Source organism: Pituophis catenifer, unplaced genomic scaffold (assembly GCF_029215685.1).
Source record: "Pituophis catenifer annectens isolate HBS135680 unplaced genomic scaffold, rPitCat1.0.hap2 SCAF_17, whole genome shotgun sequence".
Taxonomy (NCBI): domain Eukaryota; kingdom Metazoa; phylum Chordata; class Lepidosauria; order Squamata; family Colubridae; genus Pituophis; species Pituophis catenifer.
This window is the reverse complement of record NW_027256897.1, coordinates 5,553,956-5,575,348: the sequence shown is the minus strand read 5'-3', so window position 1 is coordinate 5,575,348 and position 21,393 is coordinate 5,553,956. Positions and strand designations below refer to the sequence as shown.

At 43.7% G+C, this 21,393-nt stretch overlaps 1 protein-coding gene across 4 annotated transcripts in view; it reads right to left on the bottom strand.

Moving 5' to 3' along the window:
• Positions 1-21,152, bottom strand: part of CDK5RAP2 (CDK5 regulatory subunit associated protein 2) — a 113,945-nt gene extending 92,793 nt beyond the window's left edge. For all 4 annotated transcript variants that reach the window (XM_070955624.1, XM_070955621.1, XM_070955622.1 and 1 more), the window contains exons 1-12: positions 21,065-21,152; positions 19,369-19,436; positions 16,485-16,552; positions 13,552-13,662; positions 11,899-11,975; positions 10,352-10,475; positions 6,215-6,369; positions 4,888-5,017; positions 4,711-4,764; positions 3,031-3,150; positions 2,721-2,813; positions 342-560 (exon numbers count right to left, since the gene is read on the bottom strand). In XM_070955624.1, the coding sequence (XP_070811725.1) occupies positions 342-560; positions 2,721-2,813; positions 3,031-3,150; positions 4,711-4,764; positions 4,888-5,017; positions 6,215-6,369; positions 10,352-10,475; positions 11,899-11,975; positions 13,552-13,662; positions 16,485-16,552; positions 19,369-19,436; positions 21,065-21,117 (1,272 nt within the window). In that variant the 5' untranslated portion in view covers positions 21,118-21,152. The remainder of the gene's footprint in view (positions 1-341; positions 561-2,720; positions 2,814-3,030; positions 3,151-4,710; positions 4,765-4,887; positions 5,018-6,214; positions 6,370-10,351; positions 10,476-11,898; positions 11,976-13,551; positions 13,663-16,484; positions 16,553-19,368; positions 19,437-21,064) is intronic.
• Between the last annotated feature and the right edge of the window lie 241 nt (positions 21,153-21,393).

The following is a 21,393-nucleotide window of genomic DNA, read 5'->3' as shown; positions in this document are numbered from 1 at the left end:
AGTCATGGAGCGCTTTAAAGGTGATCACCAACACCTTGAAGCGCACCCGGAAGTCCACCGGAAGCCAATGCAGCTCACGCAGGAGAGGAGTCACATGGGAGCGCCCCGTCGCTCCCATAATCCCCCGCGCGGCCGCATTCTGCACCAGTTGGAGCCTCCGGGTGTACCCCAAGGGGAGCCCCATGTAGAGAGCGTTACAATAGTCCAGACCAGAGGTGACGAGTGCTTTGAGTGACTGTGCGTAAATTCTGTACAACGAGCATCAAAACCGTGTCAACTACACTACCCGTCGGCTCCAGCGAACCGGTTTATTGGAAACGGCAAGAAAGTGGTAGACTCACGTGGATGGTTTTGTCGCTCTGGTTTTTCTGCCGCCCAGCTTCTTCCAAGTCTCTCACCAGCTTCTCCTTCTCCAGGAGCAGCTCGCTCAGCTCCTGTTCGACCCTCTTCAGCTTGCGTTGGAGCTTTCGGTTCTCGGTGTCCTTGGTCAGGTTTTCCGAGCGTAAGTCCGCCAGCAGGCTCTCTTTCTCCATCAGTAGCTCCTGAGGATCTTCAGCACCCTAGGAGAAGCAAATAAAAACGGTTACAGCGGCCTTTCCCATAGATATAGCTAAAGGTAAAGGTTCCCCTCGCACATACGTGCTAGTCGTTCCCGACTCTAGGGGGCGGTGCTCATCTCCGTTTCAAAGCCAAAGAGCCAGCACTGTCCGAAGACGTCTCTGTGGTCATGTGGCCGGCATGACTCAACGCCAAAGGCGCACGGAACGCTGTTCCCTTCCCACCAAACGTGGTCCCTATTTTTCTACTTGCATTTTTTTACGTGCTTTCGAACTGCTAGGTTGGCAGAAGCTGGGACTAGTCACGGGAGCTCACCCCATTACGCGGCACCAGGGATTCGAACCACCGAACTGCTGACCTTTCGATCGACAAGCTCAGAGTCTTAGCAGCTGAGCCACCGTGTCCCTTTCCCATAGGTATACTTGGTTTTAAAAGGGTGGTGGGGGTTTTAATATGTGCATGACTAAACATTGTGCCTTGGGATGGCAACCTCTCATAAGGTGGTCCCGCTCCGTGAAGGACTTGGTGGTCTCTGAGCTTGGTTGCTTCCTTGCAGACATTTCGTGACCCAACTAGGGTAATATCATCAGTCTTAGAAGAGAGTGGACTCCGCTCTCTGTTTATATACAGCTCCTTCTAGAGCAGATGGTCCTACCTGGGATGGATCATGAAATGTTTGCTGAAAAACAACTAAATTCACCAAGAATCCCATAATCCTCCTCCTCCTCCTCCTCCTTTTCCTCCACTCTACAAACCACACTCCCTTCTAACGCTGATGAGGTAACCTAGTTGGGTCATGAAAAGTCTGTAGGAAAACAAGCAAGCTCAGAGAGCACCGAAGACCCCACAATACTCATCTTCCTCTTCCTCCTCCTCCTCCTCCTGCTGTCTGCAAACCCCACTCCCTTCTAGACTGATGATGTCACTTAGTTGGGTCATGAAATATCTGCAAGGAAGCAACCCAGCTCAGAGAGCACCTAAGACCCCCACAGTCATCCTCCTCCTCCTCCTCCTCCTCCTGCTGTCTGCAAACCTCACTCCCTTCTAGACTGATGATGTCACTTAGTTGGGTCATGAAATATCTGCAAGGAAACAACCCAGCTCAGAGAGCACCTAAGACCCCCACAGTCATCCTCCTCCTCCTCCTCCTCCTCCTGCTGTCTGCAAACCCCACTCCCTTCTAGACTGATGATGTCACTTAGTTGGGTCATGAAATATCTGCAAGGAAACAACCCAGCTCAGAGAGCACCTAAGACCCCCACAGTCATCCTCCTCCTCCTCCTGCTGCTATCTGAAAACCACACTCCCTTCTAGACTGATGATGTCACTTAGTTGGGTCATGAAATATCTGCAAGGAAACAACCCAGCTCAGAGAGCACCTAAGACCCCCACAGTCATCCTCCTCCTCCTCCTGCTATCTGAAAACCCCACTTCCTTCTAGACTGATGATATTACCTAGTTGGTACATGAAAAGTCTGTAGGAAAAGAACCAAGCTAACTAAGAGACCACCGAAGACCCCAGATTACTCTTCCTCCTCCTGTCTGCAAACCCCACTCCTTTTTTTTTTATTGAAAAAGTTTTACAAATACATTTTCACCCCAATTTCCCCCCCCAACCCTCCCTAACCCTCCCCTCCCCCCAGGACTTCCACAAAATATAATCCAAATCAAAGTCACATTTTATAAAACTTGAACCCCTCCACCCCCTGTATATTATTCAAATCTTCACAAGATTCAGTTATTCTATCCCTGTATAATACATTCAGTTAAAAGCTATCTGATACTTCCTAGTGTGATATTTATTCTGCACATAATCTATCCACTTTTTCCACTCCCATACATAAGTCTCTTGTGTCCCACTCCCTTCTAACACTGATGATGTTACCTAGCTGGGTCATAAAACGTCTGCAGGAAATCAACCAAGCTAAGAGACCACCAAGGATTCCCACAATACTCCTCTTCTTTCTCCTCCCCATCCTCCTCCTTCCCTTCCCTTCCACTCCACTCCACAAACTCCACTCCCTCCTAGCACTGATGATGTTACTTAGTCAGGTCAATTGAACGTCTGCAAGAAAACAACCCCGCCCAGAGAGCGCCAAGGACCCGACAGTTTCCACCCTGAGCTGCAAACACTACTATCTCCTCCATCTCCTTTGCCCAACCTTGAATTTCTGCATCTGAGCTTGGCAACCGATCTCTCCAGACTTGGCCAACGATGCTTTCAGGCTTTCTATTTCAGAAGCGAGTTCTCCATTCTGAAACAAAGACGAAGGAACGAAAAATATAGGCGCAGACGGAAACCAGTCAACGGCCACAAAGGGGAAGAGGACGCCTCCCTCCGTAGAAAAGTGGACTTTTGAGTCTGAGGCAGCCAAGGATGCCTTTATATTTTGAGATATTCTTCAGCCTCAAGATTTCATGTGGTTTTTTTTTTCCAGATGTTTCTGGCGGGACAGACCAAATCTCACCTACCTCGTTTTCCTTGGTTTTTAAAACAAGGGTTAAACCCTGGATGGTCTTGTCTCGTTTCAAGGCGTTTTTCTTTTCGGCGGAAAGCTCCGTTTCCCGTTCACGCAGGTTCTCCTGGAGACCCTAAAAGTTTTTTAAAATGTAAATCCAAATTCGGTTTGAGAATAGAATAGAATAGAATAGAATAGAATAGAATAGAATAGAATAGAATAGAATAGAACAGAACAGAACAGAACAGAACAGAACAGAACAGAACAGAACAGAACAGAATGTATATAAACATAAGGAATGGAATGGAATGGAATGAATATAAACATAATGAATGGAATGGAATGGAATGGAATGGAATGGAATGGAATGGAATGGAATGGAATGGAATGGAATGGAATGGAATGGAATAGAATAGAATAGAATAGAATAGAATAGAATAGAATAGAATAGAATAGAATAGAATAGAATAGAATGTATATAAACATAAGAAATGGAATAGAATGGAATGGAATAGATTGTATATAAACATAATGAATGGAATGGAATATAGAATATAGAATATAGAATAGAATAGAATAGAATAGAATAGAATAGAATAGAATAGAATAGAATAGAATAGAATAGAATAGAATGTATATAAACATAAGAAATGGAATAGAATGGAATGGAATAGATTGTATATAAACATAATGAATGGAATGGAATATAGAATATAGAATAGAATAGAATAGAATAGAATAGAATAGAATAGAATAGAATAGAATAGAATAGAATAGAATGTATATAAACATAAGGAATGGAATGGAATGGAATGAATATAAACATAATGAATGGAATGGAATGGAATGGAATGGAATGGAATGGAATGGAATGGAATGGAATAGAATAGAATAGAATAGAATAGAATAGAATAGAATAGAATAGAATAGAATAGAATAGAATAGAATAGAATAGAATAGAATAGAATAACAGAGTTGGAAGGGACCTTGGAGGTCTTCTAGTCCAACCCCCTGCTTAGGCAGGAAACCCTACAACACTTCAGACAAATGGTTATCTAACCTCTTCTTAAAAACTTCCAGTGTTGGAGCATTCACAACTTCTGGAGGCAAGTTGTTCCATTGATTAATTCTTCTAACTGCCAGGAAATTCCTCCTTAGTTCTAAGTTGCTTCTTTCCTTGATTAGTTTCCACCCGTTGCTTCTTCTTCTACCCTCAGGTGCTTTGGAGAATAGCTTGACTCCCTCTTCTTTGGGGCAGCCCCTGAGATATTGGAAGACTGCTATCATGTCTCCCCTAGTCCTTCTTTTCATCAAATTAGACATACCCAGTTCCAGCAAACGTTCTTCATAGGTTTTAGCCTCCAGTCCCCTAATCCTCTTTGTGGCTCTTCTCTGCGCTCTTTCTAGAGTCTCCACTTTTTTTTACATCATAGCAATCAAAACTGGATGCAGTACTCCAAAAATTTAACATACCCATGTTGTATTGTGATGCATCGTTGTTCCAGAATAGATAAGAGAAAAATTATTGGGGCTGCCGAAGAACAGATCGCAGTTAAATGTTCTTCTGGCTTGGGGAAATTATTTTCCTTTCTTTTAGAAAATTGAATTCTAAGAGGGGGGAAAAGCTGCCCAACCCTCCCCCCCCCTCAAAGCGAAGTTAAGGTTCTGAGTGCAAAGGACGCGAGTGCCATACCTCGATCTTTTTTTCAAGGTCTTTTTTTTCACTGCTGAATTCGGTCTTGAGAATCTACAACCACAGAAACGATTTTATTTTCATTTCGGCGATAACCCCCCAAAATGGATGGATGGATTGATGGAACAAACATCCAGCCTACTGACCATCCTTAGCAACCTCCCACAGTTTCCTCACCTCTAAGGTCTTCTCTTTTTCACCATTCAACGCATCTTGGCTTTCTTCTGAAGGTCTTCTCTGTCCTTCCTCCAAGAGCTGGAGTTCAGCATTTTTCCTTTCCAGAGAGAGACTCAGTTGTTCTATGCACCTACGGGCACAACACCAGCCTCTTACACCACAGGCAGGGAAAAAGCAAGGAGACCCCAAAACTTGACTCGCTCACAGGATAGAGCCTCTCCAGTTAGGGCCTCACCGCTTACTCAGGATGTCCCAAAGGTGCTTTTTCAAGAGGCAATGTTGTGGTCTGCCAGCAGCCTGCGGAGCTGGCAGTGGAGTTGGACCGTGAAGAGGCTGGGGAAGAACATAGGCCAGTCCTGGAGTCTGGGGAAGGCCCGGACAAGGGCTCTGCGTCGGAGGCAGAGATGGGGCCAGGGCCATCTGGGAGTGATGCCCGGACTCCGAAGCCTCCAGAGTTGGATATCAGAGAGGCAGAGGAACAGGAGGAGCCTGTTCCTAGTGCGCGCATGCAAAAACCTGCCAGAAGGCAAGAACAGTTAAAACAAAAGGGACGACTCAGGAGTAAGGCCTGGAGATGATTGGCCCCTCCCATAAGGCTTAAAAGAGGAGCAAAGGCATGTTGGCCCTTTTCAGGAAAGCAACGTTGTTAATTCTATTTCCAGTCGGCATCTCTGTTTCATTCTGGATTCTGTGTGGCTTTGCCAAGTAGGTCTTTGGCAGCGTGTCAAGGGAGATAAAAGGTTGGTGATTATCCCAAAGGACTTCTCCCGAAGAACTTTTTGCAACTAGTTGGGACTCAGCTATGAATGAACATAATTCACAGCTGTTGCAATAAAACAGCTGTGTTGCAATAAAACAGCTGTGATGGGAAGGGAAACATTTTCCTTGAAAATGTTTCCCTTCCCATCCAAGAAGCTTCTTCACTTCAAGAGGTTCTTCATCCAGGAACCGAAGAAGCTTCTTGGATGAGAAGCGAAACATTTTCCAGGGGGAAAAAACACCAAAAAAAAAATCCAGTTGCCTTTTGGAAAAGCACCTTTGGGACAACCTTGACCTGAATGATTGAGAAGCTCCATAGACATTCAACCTGCGAGTGGTGCGGTGGCCTAGAGGTGGAGTTCTCGCCTCACAACCAGGAGGCTGTGAGTTCGATCCTAGGTAGAGGCAGATATTTCTCTTTCTGGGCATACTGAGAATATATATCTGCTGAACAAAACTCCTCATAGGCGACAGGAAAGGCATCCGGCCAGTAAACACTCAGCTCCATTCAGACCCCACCCCGCAAGAAATTATGGGGCCGTTAAAAGAAGATGATAAGACATTCAACCTGTCTTTTTCTCCCAGCAGGGCTGTGATATCAATATCTTTGGCCTGCGCAGTGATGATCAAAGAGAGCTGTTGTTCCACGGCCAGTCGCTGGACTCTTTCGCGCTCCGTCAAAGCAAATGCTTTCTCTACTTCTACCCGGGCCGTTCGGAGGTCCTGTTACACAGAAAATAAAAGAGGGACATTGAAATCAAGGGACAGTCTAAACCACCTTTAAAGCCAACCCTTAAGTCCTCACCACTCAGCTCTGGAAAGACCCCCCCACCCACCCAATATTTACGACTCCACCATACTACCAAAAAAAGATGTCGAGACTTTGGAAAAAGTTCAGAGAAGACTGACTAAGATGATCAGGAGCCTTGATAGTACAGTGGTTTAGTGCACCCTGTTATTAACACAGCTGCCTGCAATTTACTGCTGGTTCGAATCTCGCCAAGGCTCAAGGTTGACTCAGCCTTCCATCCTTTCTAAGGTAGGTGAAATGAGGACCCAGATTGTGGGGGCAATAAGCTGACTTTGTATAAAATATACAAAAGAATGAAGGCTATTGCTTAGCGCATTGTAAACCGCCCTGAGTCTCCGGAGAAGGGCGGCATATAAATCAAATTTTAAAAAAGAAAAAACCTGCCTAAAGAGCTGCTGATCCAGTTCTAGAGAGGAATTATTGAGTTTGTCATCTGCACCTCCATAACTGTCTGGTTTGGCTCTGCAACCCAACAAGACAGACAGAGACTTCAGAGGAGAATTAGAACTGCAGAAAAAACAATCACTACCAACCTGCCTTCCATGGAGGACCTGTATCCTGCACAAGTCAAAAAGAGGGCTGGGAAAATATTTACAGACCCCTCGCATCCTGGACATAAACTGTTTCAACTCCTACCCTCAAAACGACGCTATAGAGCACTGCACACCAGAACAACTAGACACAAGGACAGTTTTTTCCCCGAACGCCATCACTCTGCTCAACAAATAATTCCCTCAACACAGTCAAACTAGTTAATAAGTCTGCATTACTATTAATCTTCTCATCGTTCCCATCACCCATCTCCTCCCACTTATGACTGTATGACTGTAACTTGTTGCTGTATCCTTACGATTTATATTGAGATTGTTTCCTAGTATTTGATTGCTTATTTGTACCCTATGACGATCGTTAAGTGTGGTACCTTATGATTATTTACGAGACCGCCTTCTGCCACCGATAGCCTCCCATCGACCAGTATGCTCCCACAGAGAGGGACTCCTCGGGGTGCCGTCGGTCAAACAGTGTCGACTGGCGACCCCCAGGGGGAGAGCCTTCTCTGTGGGGGCACCTGCCCTATGGAATGAGCTGCCCCGGAGAGTCATAGGATTCCCGACCTTTGCACCTTCCGCCGGCAAGACTGGCCTAAATGTTATTTTAATGGGTTGTTTTCTGTTATTTTAGTTTCGGCCAAATTATTTAATACTTTTAATTTGCTTTTAACTTTTATATTTGTGGGTTTTATCTTGGCTGTACACTGCCCTGAGTCCTTCGGGAGAAGGGCGCAGGGTGGATAAAAATCAATGATTTTTTTTAAAAAATCAAAAAAATCAGATTTTTTTGATTTAAATCGGATTTTTTAAATTTTTAATGAATTTATTTTAATAAAACACTTTTGGGGTAAAAATCTATCGTAAGATAGTTTTCTATTTAAGATATATATTTAGTTTATTCAGCATGAAATGGAGCTTAGTTATGTAGCATGAGGCTGTATATCCTGCAACACTGGGACTATCGGTGAGTCAACAGCGGGTCAAAGGAGTAGCAGAGATGACAGCTGCTCTTTAAACATTATGATTTAAATCGAGTTGATTTAAATCAAGCCTTTTTACTAGTGATTTAAATCGTGATTTAAATTGTGATTTAAATCAACTCGATTTAAATCAAATCCACCCTGGAAGGGTGGTATAGAAATTTAAATATAAATAAATAAAATAAATAAATTCTTGACGAATGTATCTGGTCTTTTATGTACACTGAGAGCTTATGCACCAAACACAAATTCCTTGTGTGTCCAATCACACTTGGCCAATAAAAAATTCTATTCTATTCTATTCTATTCTATTCTATTCTATTCTATTCTATTCTATTCTAATTCTAATTCTAATCTATTCTTCTATTCTATTCTATCCCATATTTTCTATTCTATTCTATTCTATTCTATTCTATTCTATTCTATTCTATTCCATATTTTCTATTCTATTCTATTCTATTCTATTCTATTCTATTCTATTCTAATTCTAATCTATTCTTCTATTCTATTCTATCCCATATTTTCTATTCTATTCTATTCTATTCTATTCTATTCTATTCTATTCCATATTTTCTATTCTATTCTATTCTATTCTATTCTATTCTATTCTATTCTTCTATTTTAATTCTAATATATTCTTCTATTCTATTCTATTCCATATTTTATATTCTATTCTATTCTATTCTATTCTATTCTATTCTATTCTAATTCTAATCTATTCTTCTATTCTATTCCATTTTATTCCATATTTTCTATTCTATTCTATTCTATTCTATTCTATTCTATTCTATTCTATTCTTCTATTTTAATTCTAATATATTCTTCTATTCTATTCTATTCTATTCCATATTTTATATTCTATTCTATTCTATTCTAATTCTAATCTATTCTTCTATTCTATTCCATTTTATTCCATATTTTCTATTCTATTCTATTCCATTTTATTCCATATTTTCTATTCTATTCTATTCTATTCTAATTCTAATCTATTCTTCTATTCTATTCCATTTTATTCCATATTTTCTATTCTATTCTATTCCATTTTATTCCATATTTTCTATTCTATTCTATTCTATTCTATTCTATTCTATTCTATTCTATTCTATTCTATTCTATTCTATTCTATTCTATTCTATTCTATTCTCAGAGGCCTGGGGACTAAACCATATGAAGAACAACTGCAGGATTGGGGTTTGGCTAGTCTAGAGAGAAGAAGGACTAAGGGGGACATGATAGCAACGCTGCATTATTTGAGGGGCTGCCACGAAGAGGAGTGGGTCAACTTATTCTCCAAAGCACCTGAAGGCAGGACAAGAAGCAACGGATGGAAACTAACCAAGGAGAGAAGCAACCTGGAATTAAGGAGAAACTTCCTAACAGTGAGGACAATTAACCAGTGGAACAGTTTGCCACCAGAAGTTGTGGGAGCTCCATCACTGGAGGTTTTTAAGAAGAATGTAGACCCAATCTAAGTATGAAAAAAAAGGGTCATAAGTCACTTTTTCAGTGCCGTTGTGGCTTTACAGTCACCAAACGAAGGGTGTAATATTTTGTGTGCGCGTTATTAAATGTATTTCAGTTCTGACTCAATCAAACATTAAATGGATTTCGGTTCTGACTCACTCAAAACGATTCTGCACACCTCGCTAGGATAAATAATACAATTTCAAACAAAGGCAGCGCGATCTTAAAAGCTCAACTATCACAAACATCGCCGAAGACTAAAAAAAAATACGAAATGTTGTTTTTTTGTTTCATCGCAATCAAAAGACATCGCAATCAAGAAAACTCTTGAACAGCTTGCTAGGGTAAATAATACAATTTCCAAGAGAAGCAGGGCAATCTTAAGAGCTCAAACATCATAAATTGCAATAAAAAAATACATTTTGCCCTGTCCCGTGGCTGGGAATACCGTATTTTTCAGAGTATAAGATGCACCTACCTTTTTTGGTGAGGAAAAGAAGAAAAAGAAATCTGCCTCTGCCTCTGAGCAATTTTGCCTGGTTGCAGCAAACAGCAAACAGCCTGCTTTACTTTCAGTTTCGTTTTCAGCATAGCTTGATTAGCACAAGGAAAAATAAAATCTGCTCCAGCAATTTACCTCTTTGCAGCAAGCAGCAGAGCCTTGCACAAAACAGCTGAGAGCAAAACACCTCAGAGTCGGGAGGCCGATCCAATCAACTTGTGCTAATTAGGCTGTGCTGAAGCTGGAGTCCAAGACTCGGGATGGGAGAAGAGAAGGACAGTTTTTCCTTGGCTTGTCTTGGGATCCTCACCGCCGGCAGACTCCAGCCGAACCTTCCCACCGGATCCAAAGACTCAAAATTCCCCCCAAATTCCAGAAAAAAACTTCCAAGACTTGCCTCCTCTAGAAGCCGGATCCTGCTAGTCAAGCTTGCTTCTACTTCATGGACTTTTTTCTCTGCATCTTCCTTCAGACGTTGGATTTCGGCATCGCCACCCTGGGCCAAGCTCTCGACGGCTTTCCTGCAAAGGCCAAATATAAGACCGTTTGTTCTGGCCCGCCGGCAGCCAGCGGAGTTGGCAGCAGAGTCGGACAGTGAGGACGTTGGGGAGGAACTTGGGCCAGTCCTGGGGGCTGGGAAAAGCTCGGACGAGGGCTCTACGTCAGAGGCAGAGAGGGAGATAGACAGCAGCGAGGCAGAGGAATAGCTGGAGCCCGTTCCCAGTGTGAACTGCCAGAAGACAAGAACAACTAAGAAAGCAGGGTCAATTTGGGAGTAAAACTACACCTTGGAGATGATTGGTCCCTCCCATAGGAAACTACCAAGGAGCCTTGGTAGTACAGTGGTCTAAAGCACCCTGTTATTAAGACCAGCTGCCTGCAATTACTGCAGGTTCGAATCTCGCCAGGCTCAAGGCTGACTCAGCCTTCCATCCTTTCTAAGGTAGGTAAATTGAGGACCCAGTTTGTGGGGGCAATAAGCTGACTTTGTATAAATATACAAAAGGATGAAGGCCATTGCTTAGCACATGGTAAGCTGCCCTGAGTCTCCGGAGAAGGGCGGCATATAAATCATTAAAAAAAAAAAAACCCAAAGAGGAGCAAATAGGGAGCAAACTTTTGCAGGAAACAATTCGGTCGGTCAGTCGTTTCAAGAGTGGAAAGTTCTGTTCATGACTATAAGAGACTCTGTGCCACGTTTTGCCTTTTGCCTCATGTGGAAACAAGTTACGTGGCAGCTTGCCAAGCGAGATAAGGTTTGTGTTGATAAATATTCCTCCAAAAGACTGTTTGCCAGGCCTTGCTGACTGCGAATGAAAGGAATTCACAGTTGTGTAAATAAAAGGGGCTTTGCCATGACCAAGACTCTGCTTCCTGCTTTTTAAGGAAACCTAGGTCCGAAGGGACGCGGTGGGTCAGTGGCTAAGACGCTGAGCTTGACAATCGAAAGGTCGGCAGTTCAGCGGTTCGAATCCCTAGCGCCGCATAACGGGGTGAGCTCCCATGACTTGTTCCACCTTCTGCCAACCTAGCAGTTCGAAAGCACATTAAAAAAAATGCAAGTAGAAAAAATAGGGACCGCCTTTGGTGGGAACAGCGTTCCGTGCGCCTTTGGCGTTGAGTCATGCCGGCCACATGATCACGGAGATGTCTCTGGACAGCGCTGGCTCTTCGGCTTTGAAATGGAGATGAGCACTGCCCCCTAGAGTCGGGAACGACTAGCACATATGTGCAAGGGGAACCTTTACCTTTAGGTCAAAACACTGCTGAGGAAGAGAAGCGGAGCAGCAGAAGAGCAAAGGACGGAGCTCCTGTCCAGCTGGACCTCCCTTCTCAACCTAACCCACCTCCCCAGCCTGGCCTGCAGAGGGGGAAGCCGTGCACCTGAAACACAATTAAACAAAGGACAGCCGTCCGCGCATTCACAACGGGGAAAATACTCACGATGCTTTCCGGAGCAACTGCTCTCGTTGCTGGAGTTCTCGTTTCACGCTCTCCAATTCGACTTTGAGCTCGATGTTCTAACGGAACGAGAGAGAAAGGCAGAAAAACGTGGATTTTTTTTTGTTCCCCGCGAGGAATTTTGGCAGCAAGGTTTCCTATTCCGTAACCGAACTGGGGGCAAAGTTTGGCCAATCGCGAGGGGAAGACTCCCAAGCAGGCCCCGGGACATCCTACCGAGGCAACGGGGCGAGCACATCATGTTCCTAGACTTAAGACTTTAGAATAACTTTATTGTCACTTTGAATGTTTGGCTCCGCAAACAAACAAGACAGACACAGACTTCAATGGATAATTAAAACTACAGAAAAAAAAACAATTGCTACCAACCTGCCTTCCATGGAGGACCTGTCTACTGCACGAGTCAAAAAGAGGCCTGGGAAAATATCTACAGACCCCTCGCATCCTGGACATAAATTGTTTCAACTCCTACCCTCAAAACGACGCTATAGAGCACTGCACACCAGAACAACTAGACACAAGGACAGTTTTTTCCCGAACGCCATCACTCTGCTAAACAAATAATTCCTTCAACACTGTCCAACTATTCGTTAAGTCTGCATTACTATTACTATTAGTCTTCTCACTGTTCCTATCACCCATCTCCTCCCACTTATGACTGCATGACTGTAACCTTGTTGCTTGTATCCTTACGATTTATATTGATATTGTTTCCTGACTGCTTATTTGTACCCTATGACTATCATTAAGTGTTGTACCTTATGATTCTTGATAAATGTATCTTTTCTTTTATGTACACTGAGAGCATATGCACCAAGACAAATTCCTTGTGTGTCCAATCACACTTGGCCAATAAGGAATTCTATTCTACTCTACTCTACTCTACTCTACTCTACTCTACTCTACTCTACTCTACTCTACTCTACTCTACTCTACTCTACTCTACTCTACTCTACTCCACTCCACTCCACTCCACTCCACTCCACTCCACTCCACTCCACTCCACTCCACTCCACTCCACTCCACTCCACACTCTCCACTCCACTCCACTCCAATGTACACGAATCGGCATATATTAAAATGAAATTTCCTTGCCTACAGCTCTCAAAGGGTCACCACCTCCAAGATACACTCCATGAACATGACCAGATAAATAAATACAAAATTATGCATATACCCACATATATTATGACACAGAGAAACAACAAAGTCTAGTTCGGATGTATATATGTTTATGGCGAGAAAAACAAATCTTGCTTGTTTACCAGACAAATGGCCTAGGGAACAAAGCTGTTCCAGAATCTGGGAATCCTGCTAGAAATACTTTGAAATCTCCTCCCATTGGGGAGCGACAGAAACAGTCCATAAAGTTATGTGTGTGGGGTCTCTCACAATGCTTTGAGGTCTAAGCACATAGCGCTTATAAGCAGCATCCTGAATAAGGGGAAGCGAGCTTCCTATAATCTTCTCCGCTGTCCTCACCACTCTCTGTAGGGACTTTCTATCTGAGGCAGTGCTGTCACCAAAACAGGGATGTCCTTACATGCCGGTAATGTCCTAATATGCACTGGTGCCCGTACAGAACAGAAACCAGGAACCGCAAAAAAAAAAAAAAAAAAAACACCCAACACTTACAATCCGGTAGACGTCATCATGGGGACCATCGAACTTCTGCTGAATCCGGTCCTCCAGGAAATAGATGCGAAGTTTCAAGTTGAAATTCTCTTTCCGCAGCTCCGTGATTTGCTGGCGATAGACGAGACGGTGAGCTGAACAGTTTTCCAAACCACCAAGTCCACACCGCATACATCAGTTTCCCCAAATCGAAGTTCTGTAGGCCACAGTTACAGCTAGTCCTCGACTTGCAACAGTTCATTTAGTGACCGTCCGAAGTTACAACATCCCTGAAAAAAGTGACTTAGGACTGTTTTTCACAGTTATGGCCATTCCAGCAACCCCATGGTCATGTGATCAAAATTCAGACACTTGGCAAGTGTCTGAATTTTGATCACATGACCATGGGATTGCTGGAGCAGTCGTAACTGTGAAAAACAGTCCTAAGTCACTAAGTGATGGTCGCTGTGTCCCAGGGTCACATGATCCCCTTATGCAACCTCCAGACAAGCAAAGTCAATGGGGAAGCCAGATTCACTTAACAACCGGTTTACTAACTTATCAACTACAGTGGTTCACTTAACAACAGAGCCAAGAAAGGTTGTCAAATGGAGCAAAATTCACTCAACGCATTTCTCACTTAACAGCAGAAATTTTGGGCTCAATTGTAGTCATAAGTCGAGGACTACCTGTATTAATTTAACAACTGCAGTGATTCATTTAACAACTGTGGGAAGGAAAGTCATAACATGGGGTAAAATTCACTCAACAAATTTCTCACTTAACGGCAGAAATTTGGGGCTTGATTGTGGTCCTAAGTTGAGGACTACCTGTATTAATTTAACAACTGCAGTGATTCACTTAACAGCTGTGGGAAGGAAAGTTGTAAAATGGGGTAAAATTCACTCAACAAACTTCTCACTTAATGGCAGAAATTTGGGGCTCGATTGTGGTGCTAAGTTGAGGACTACCTGCATTTGTGGGTGCTCCAGGTTAAAATTGATCAACTTTTATCAATTTATCAATTTATTCTTCTCACTGGCTGGGCCTTTGCCTTCCACCAACAGTTCCTTTTTGGGGTTTTCAAAAAAAAGACAGATCTTCCACTTCCTGCAAACTTTCTGCCGTGTTTTTAAGTTTTTTGGGTTTTTTTTAGTGTTTTTGTGGGCCTCCCACAATTGACAGGAAATATGAGAGCCGCGTGGCCAATTCGATTTTATTTCTGCTTTCGAAAGCAGCTTTCTTCATTAGGACCACGCTCGCTGAATGGGGGGCTGTGAAGAGGCTGGGTAGGGGGAAAAAAATCTGGATTTTCTCTTCTCTAAATGCTAGGTTCCCCCAAAGGATGATGATCCCTTTTTCATTCCGTTCAACTTGGCTCAGGATCACGCCGCCAAATTTCGCCCTCAAAACGCTGGAAAAAGCAGCGGGTGCGGATTCCTGCTTCCCCAGATAGAGCCAGTGGATTAAACCGCTTCCCAGTGAACGAGCTAAAATTCCCTTCCCTTGCGGCGACATTGCGTCCGTGCTAACTTTGTAATTTACCTCAGCCCCAAAATGGCTGCCTGCTTCATTGATGTCTACGTGCAAATAGATCTTAGTCAAGTGTGTGTGATTTCGGCTTTTTAGAATCAGAATAGAGCTGGAAGGGACCTTGGAGGTCTTCTAGTCCAGCCCCCTGATCAAGCAGGAGACCCTATACCCGTGATGGCACGCGTAGCCATATCGGTGGGCACACAAACTCAGCTCCGGCACGCTGATTTTCGGGCCTTTTGGGCCCACCAGAAGTAGGGAAATAGGCTGTTTCCTCCGGAGGGCCTCGGGGGTGGGAGGTGGGGAAGGCAGTTTTTGTCCTCCCCAGATACCTAGAAAGGCTCTGGAGCCTGGGGAGAGACAGGCCTTCCACCCCACCGGAAGTTGACAAAGTGTATTTCAAGACATGGGGAAGATTTTATATATGGTTAGAAAAGAAATATGAAGATAAGCGGACAGATAAATGATTTAGATAATAGAAAGTTAAACGAGGGAGAGGATAAAAAAGAAATAGAAACCCAGATGACACCAGAGTAAATGAAAAAGGGGGATGGGGGGGGAAAGAAAGAAGATAATAATAAGAAATGTACAATTATGATGATAATACTGATAGAATAAATCTGAAGTGAAATTGAAAGAAAGTATATACTATTAGGATACAGGAGTTGTTCGGATACCAAACAAGGAGAATATTCCACAGCAAAGAAGATAGAAAGGAGAGAGGAATAGAGAGTAGGAAGAGGAGAGGGAGGGAGAGGAATGGAAGAAAGGGAAAAGGAGAGGAAGGAAGGGTAGGGGACAGGAGTAGGAGAGAAGGTGAGAAGGGGGAAAAGAAGAGAGGAGTGGGGGAAAGGAAGGGGAAGTAGGATGAGGCAGGAGAGGAGGAAGGAGAAAGTAGGAGAGAGAGGAGGGAGGGAAGAGAAAGGAAGAGAGAGAGGAGGGAAGAAAAAGAGGAGGAGGAGAAGAAGGGTTGTTGCGAAATGAGGGAAGAAAGGATAGAAGAACAACTCCGAACGTAATTAAAATGCCTTATTTTAATGCTTTCATTAAGGAAAACATGTATATGTTGGATTAATTATGTATAAGAAAATGTACATTTTATATTATGTGTATAAGAAATAAAACTGAAAAAGTTTTCAAAAAAAAAAAAAAAAAGTTGGCAAACGGGCCGTTTCTGACCTCCAGAGGGCCTCCGGGGGGGGGGGGGGGGGGGGAAGGCCATTTTTGCCCTCCCCAGACTCCTAGAAAGGCTCTGGAGCCTGAGGAGAGAGAAAAACAGGCCCATCGGGACATCGTGTGCCAGGAGCAGGGGGATTGCTTGTCAGTGACAGTTTGTCACTAAACAAACTGTTGTAAGTCAAGGACAACCTACATATGTAAAAAAAAAAAAACATCCCAAAAAATCCAGTCACCAAACTTACATTTTCAAAATCCTTCATGGTTCGCGCCCTGCTTGGTGAAACGGTCTCTTCGGCCACCTCAGGTAACGCTGCCAATAATCCAAATGTAGAGCAAATATTTGCACACACGTAGACATACAATATATATACTGTAACAGTAGTTTAATACTCGGACGAGGTCAGCAGATGGCTGACGAAAGCTTAGTAGAATCAAATTTTAATTATTTTAGCTCCGGAGCTCGCAAAATGTCTGTTTTTTGTTTTACAAATATATACCTGGAACTCTTATTTTTAGAATAGTTTGTAATATATATATATATGTATATATATATATATATATATATATATATATATATATATATATATATATTTATATATATATATGTGTGTGTGTGTGTGTGTGTGTGTGTGTGTGTGTTTTTCCTCTAGCCAGGTTTTTCCTACGTAACCAAGGTTTTTCTGCAGCCCTAACTCAGTGGAATCACATCCACTCAACTGAGCTAGGGCTGCAGAAAAACCTTGGTTACGTAGGAAAAACCTGGCTAGAGGAAAAACACACACAAATCCTACAAAGAAGAAATATATATATATATATATATATTCTGAGGTTTTTGCGGGTATTTGTATGTAGGTCTTTGGTTATTCGGGTTTTCTCCCGCGTAAAATTGGAGGTGTCTTGGCAACGTTTTGACGAAGTCTCATTCGTCATCTTCAGGCTGGTGTTTTCGGCTTCGTGCTTCTAGGAGCAATGTTCACCAGCCTGAAGATGACGAATGAGACTTCATCGAAACGTTGCCAAGACACCTCCAATTTTACGTGGGAGAAAACCCGAATAACCAAAGACCTACATACATATATACATATATACATATATACGTTTTCTGAGGTTTTCGCGGGTGTTTGTATGTAGGTCTTTGGTTATTCGGGTTTTCTCCCGCGTAAAATTGGAGGTGTCTTGGCAACGTTTCGACGAAATCTCATTCGTCATCTTCAGGCTGGTGTTCTCGGCTTCGTGCTTCTAGGAGCAAACGTTGACAAGATACCTCCAATTTTATGCAGGAGAAAACCCGAATAACCAAAGACCTACATATATATGCATATGCATATGTATATATATATTATATTAATATAAAAATATAATATATAATATATAATTGTAATATAAATTTATATTTCGCTGATAAAGAAATAAAGGGAGACTAGTATAGATCTATTTCAAGCTATTTAGCTCTCATCAGCTAGCCATACCCTTTCTCGGATTCGAACTTGGGCTGCCTGAATGTTAGGCAGCTGTATTAACCTCTGAGCCACAAGTTCTCCTCCCTTCATCATCTTGAGCCAGGGAAGAGATTAAGTGTTTTTCTATCGAGGCATTTGAGAGGGAGCATACTGTATCCCTTTCGCCTTTCAGCTCCAATCCAGGAGCCCTCAAGCAGTCGCATTCACGACAAACTATTTTATACCAAATTTATATTTCGCTGATAAATAAAAGCTTTTATTTCCAGTTAAAATTCCCTGAAAACGAGCTCCAGCAGGAATCTCTGGTACCAATAACTGACCCAAATTTAATTTCTGCTCATTATCCTGGAACACTTAAATTTGTAAGTAAATTTATAAGCCTCGGTCTGAACTAACCATGATAAATAAATAAGCCTCGGTCTGAACTAACCATGCAGAAAGGAAACTATTTACACCCCACTCTTAAAAAGCACCAAAGGGGCCCAAGGAGCAGCAACAGTATTTTTTAAAAAAATTTAGAAAACTTTCAAATTTATAATAACAGAAAGAGCGGAACTCAAACGGAAATCCCAAATAAACCTGTATTTATTTATTTATTTATTTATTTAAAAAAAGATCTCTTCAATCATTTTTCACAACTTGTTTTCCAAGAGCCCGCAAATAAATAATTTTTTTTACATGCGTCACGTCGTTCAGATTTAGAAAACAATTGCTTTTTATGAAATAAGAAATAGTTTCCTGCATTTTTTTTTTCAAATCAGAGGCACCAATTAGTCTTCACTGTGCAGAAATACACAAAAAGCCTTGGTAGTACAGTGGTCTAAAGCACCCTGTTATTAAGGCCAGCTGCCTGCAATAACTGCAGGTTCGAATCTCGCCAGGCTCAAGGTTGACTCAGCCTTCCATCCTTTCTAAGGTAGGTAAATTGAGGACCCAGATTGTGGGGGCAATAAGCTGAGTTTGTATAAATATACAAAAGAATGAAGGCTATTGCTTAGCGCATTGTAAGCCACCCTGAGTCTCCGGAGAAGGGCGGCATATAAATCAAATTTTAAAAAAAAGAAAGAAAGTGAACTTTGGGGTAATTTGGCAAAGCAACTAATACGTTGGAGCTGAAAACCAGAATCTCCCATAAGGGTTTTATTTTTATTTTCCTGGGTTTGGGAAAAACCCAGGAAAATAAAGTAATAAAGTACATTAAGTGTAGATTTGGATTTAAACTACGTTATTTATACTACCATTTTTCTTTTTTGTTTCCAGCTTGAAAACACACAGAGACAGAAATTGCCCTCTATTTTCAACAAATGCAGTTTGAGATCAATTCTGGTGGGGAAGAAAAGTAGAATTTAAGGGTATGAAACAAGCTCTTTGTGGTTCGCAAAAGGGATTGTGCAATTCTCCAAGGATTTTTTTTTTTTCTTCCTCCTGGATGGGTTTTTACAATCACTTAGAAGAAGAAACTTGAATGCAACAAAGTTTCCGGTGCAGACTTAATTACTTCCCTTTTGTTTCTCTTCCAAGTATTTTGTTTTGTTTTGTTTTGTTTTACTCACTTAGATAAATGGCTTGAAATGCAACAATGTGTATTTATGCCAGTCTGCAAAGTTTGACTGAAGTTGCATTTAAAGCAATTTTTTAAAAAGAGTTTTGGCTATTTTATTTTTACCTCCACCGCCTCCCATTTGATTGCGGACCTCGTCTCCCGAGACATCTGGAAGCCGGGAAAAATTGAGGCTGGAAAGAAGGAAGTTTTAGAAATAATCAGCCTGCAGGCCCCAAGCTCTGTCTTCCCTACCCACCTGGCTTTTACAGCCCTGGACTACATGTCCCATCAGCGGTGGAACCAATGGGAATATCTGGATAGAGGCACCGTGGCTTATCCAGTCTCTGCAATACACAATATTTCTCCGTCTTCCTTCCTACGTGCATTTAAATAAATAAAAGTGAATTTTCTCCCTTTGGCTTTCCCCATCCACGCCTTCAAAGCGAGCGATGGGAACTGTAGTCCAAGATGCCCAAGCTGAACGGAAAAGGGTGCAAGAGCCAGGAAGGGGGAATCTGCAGCTATCAAGAGGCTCCGTATCCTACATCTGGGGAGGATGGGGCTTGTAGTGAGTCCCCATCTGAATGGAGGAAAGCGACCCCCCTCCCATGGTCTCCTGATGTCCCCCAATTCAATCTAGCTGGCAACATGCACCCCAAGTCCGATAAGTTTTGTAAGCCCCCCCCCCACCTTTCTCTCTTCACAGCGCTGCTGGAAGGTAATCCATCCAATCAGCAAAGACAGCTAAAGGGATGGGAGTTGTAGTTGCATCCCCATCAGGATCAGGAAAGAACTTAGTCTAAAGCCCACCCACCCCAATTCGATCCAGCTGGAAGCACAGACACCAATCCTGATCACCCTTGCAAGGATCCCCTCTGCCCCCTTTCTCCCCCCCCCCCCAACAACCCTCCTGACAGGGTCGTCCATCCCATCAGCAAAGGCAGCCAAGACAAAAGGATGGGAGTTGTAGTACAATCCCCATCAGGATCAGGAAAGAGATTAATCTAAAGCCCACCCACCCCAATCCGATCCAGCTGGAAACACAGGCACCAACCCAGATCACCCTTGCAAGGATCCCCTCTGCCTCCTTTTCCCCTTTCTAACCACGCTCCTGCAGGGTCGTCCATCCCATCAGCAAAGGCAGCCAAGACAAGAGGATGGGAGTTGTAGTACATCCCCTATCTAGATCAGGAAAGAGCCTGGCCTAAAAGCCCACCCACCCCCCAGATTCAATCCAGAAACACCCACCCCACAACACCCCAATCCTGATCACCCTTGGAAGGGTCTCCCTTATTCCCTTTTTCCTCCCCCCTCTAACCACCCTCCTGCAGGGTCGTCCATCCCATCAGCAAAGGCAGACAAGACAAAAGGATGGGAGTTGTAGTTGCATCTCCCCCCCCACCCCCGCCCATCCAGATCAGGAAAGAGCCTGGTCTAAAAGCCCACCCCCCCCACCCAGATTCAATCCAGAAACACCCACAACACCCCAATCCTGATCACCCTTGGAAGGGTCTCCCTTATTTTTTTTTCTCTCCCCCCACCCCTGTAACAACCCTCCTGTAAGGTCGTCCCAAAGCAGCCCTGCTCGTTTTCCCACCCCAAAAAAAAAAAAAAACTGGACTCAGATCCACTGCGCCGGCCACTGGAGGCTCTATCCGAGGAAAGGAGGGAGGGGGAGTGGCGTTGGCCCCGCCCACTCGCTTTGTCCGCAGCGCGCCGGCAGGGAAGGGGTTAACTCCTCCCCCTTCTCCTCCTCCCTCCTCCCCCCTCCCTCCTCTTCCCCCCCTCCCCTCCCGTTAACGGCCCTAACGGCCCTTACCCGCTGTTGACCCCCAGCGGCAAAGTGGGGTCTTCGCCCGGGATGGAGTCCATGGCGCGGCCCCGGGAGGCGGCGAGAGGGAGGCGGCTGGCGGCTGGCGGCGGCGGCGGCGGCGGCGGCGGCTGCTGAGGCGGCGGCGCCTCTTTCTTCGTCTCCGACTTCGGCGGCTGCCTCGGAATTTTTAAACAACCGCATCAGGCGCTCGGACCCGCCCCGCCGGCGTCGGCGGCCATCTTGGCGAAGCCGCCGACGCCGCCCGGAGAAGGGCAAAAGGGGGTTGGAGAGCGCAGGACGCCGTCTACGGGGCGCCATTTTGAGGGCGGGAAACG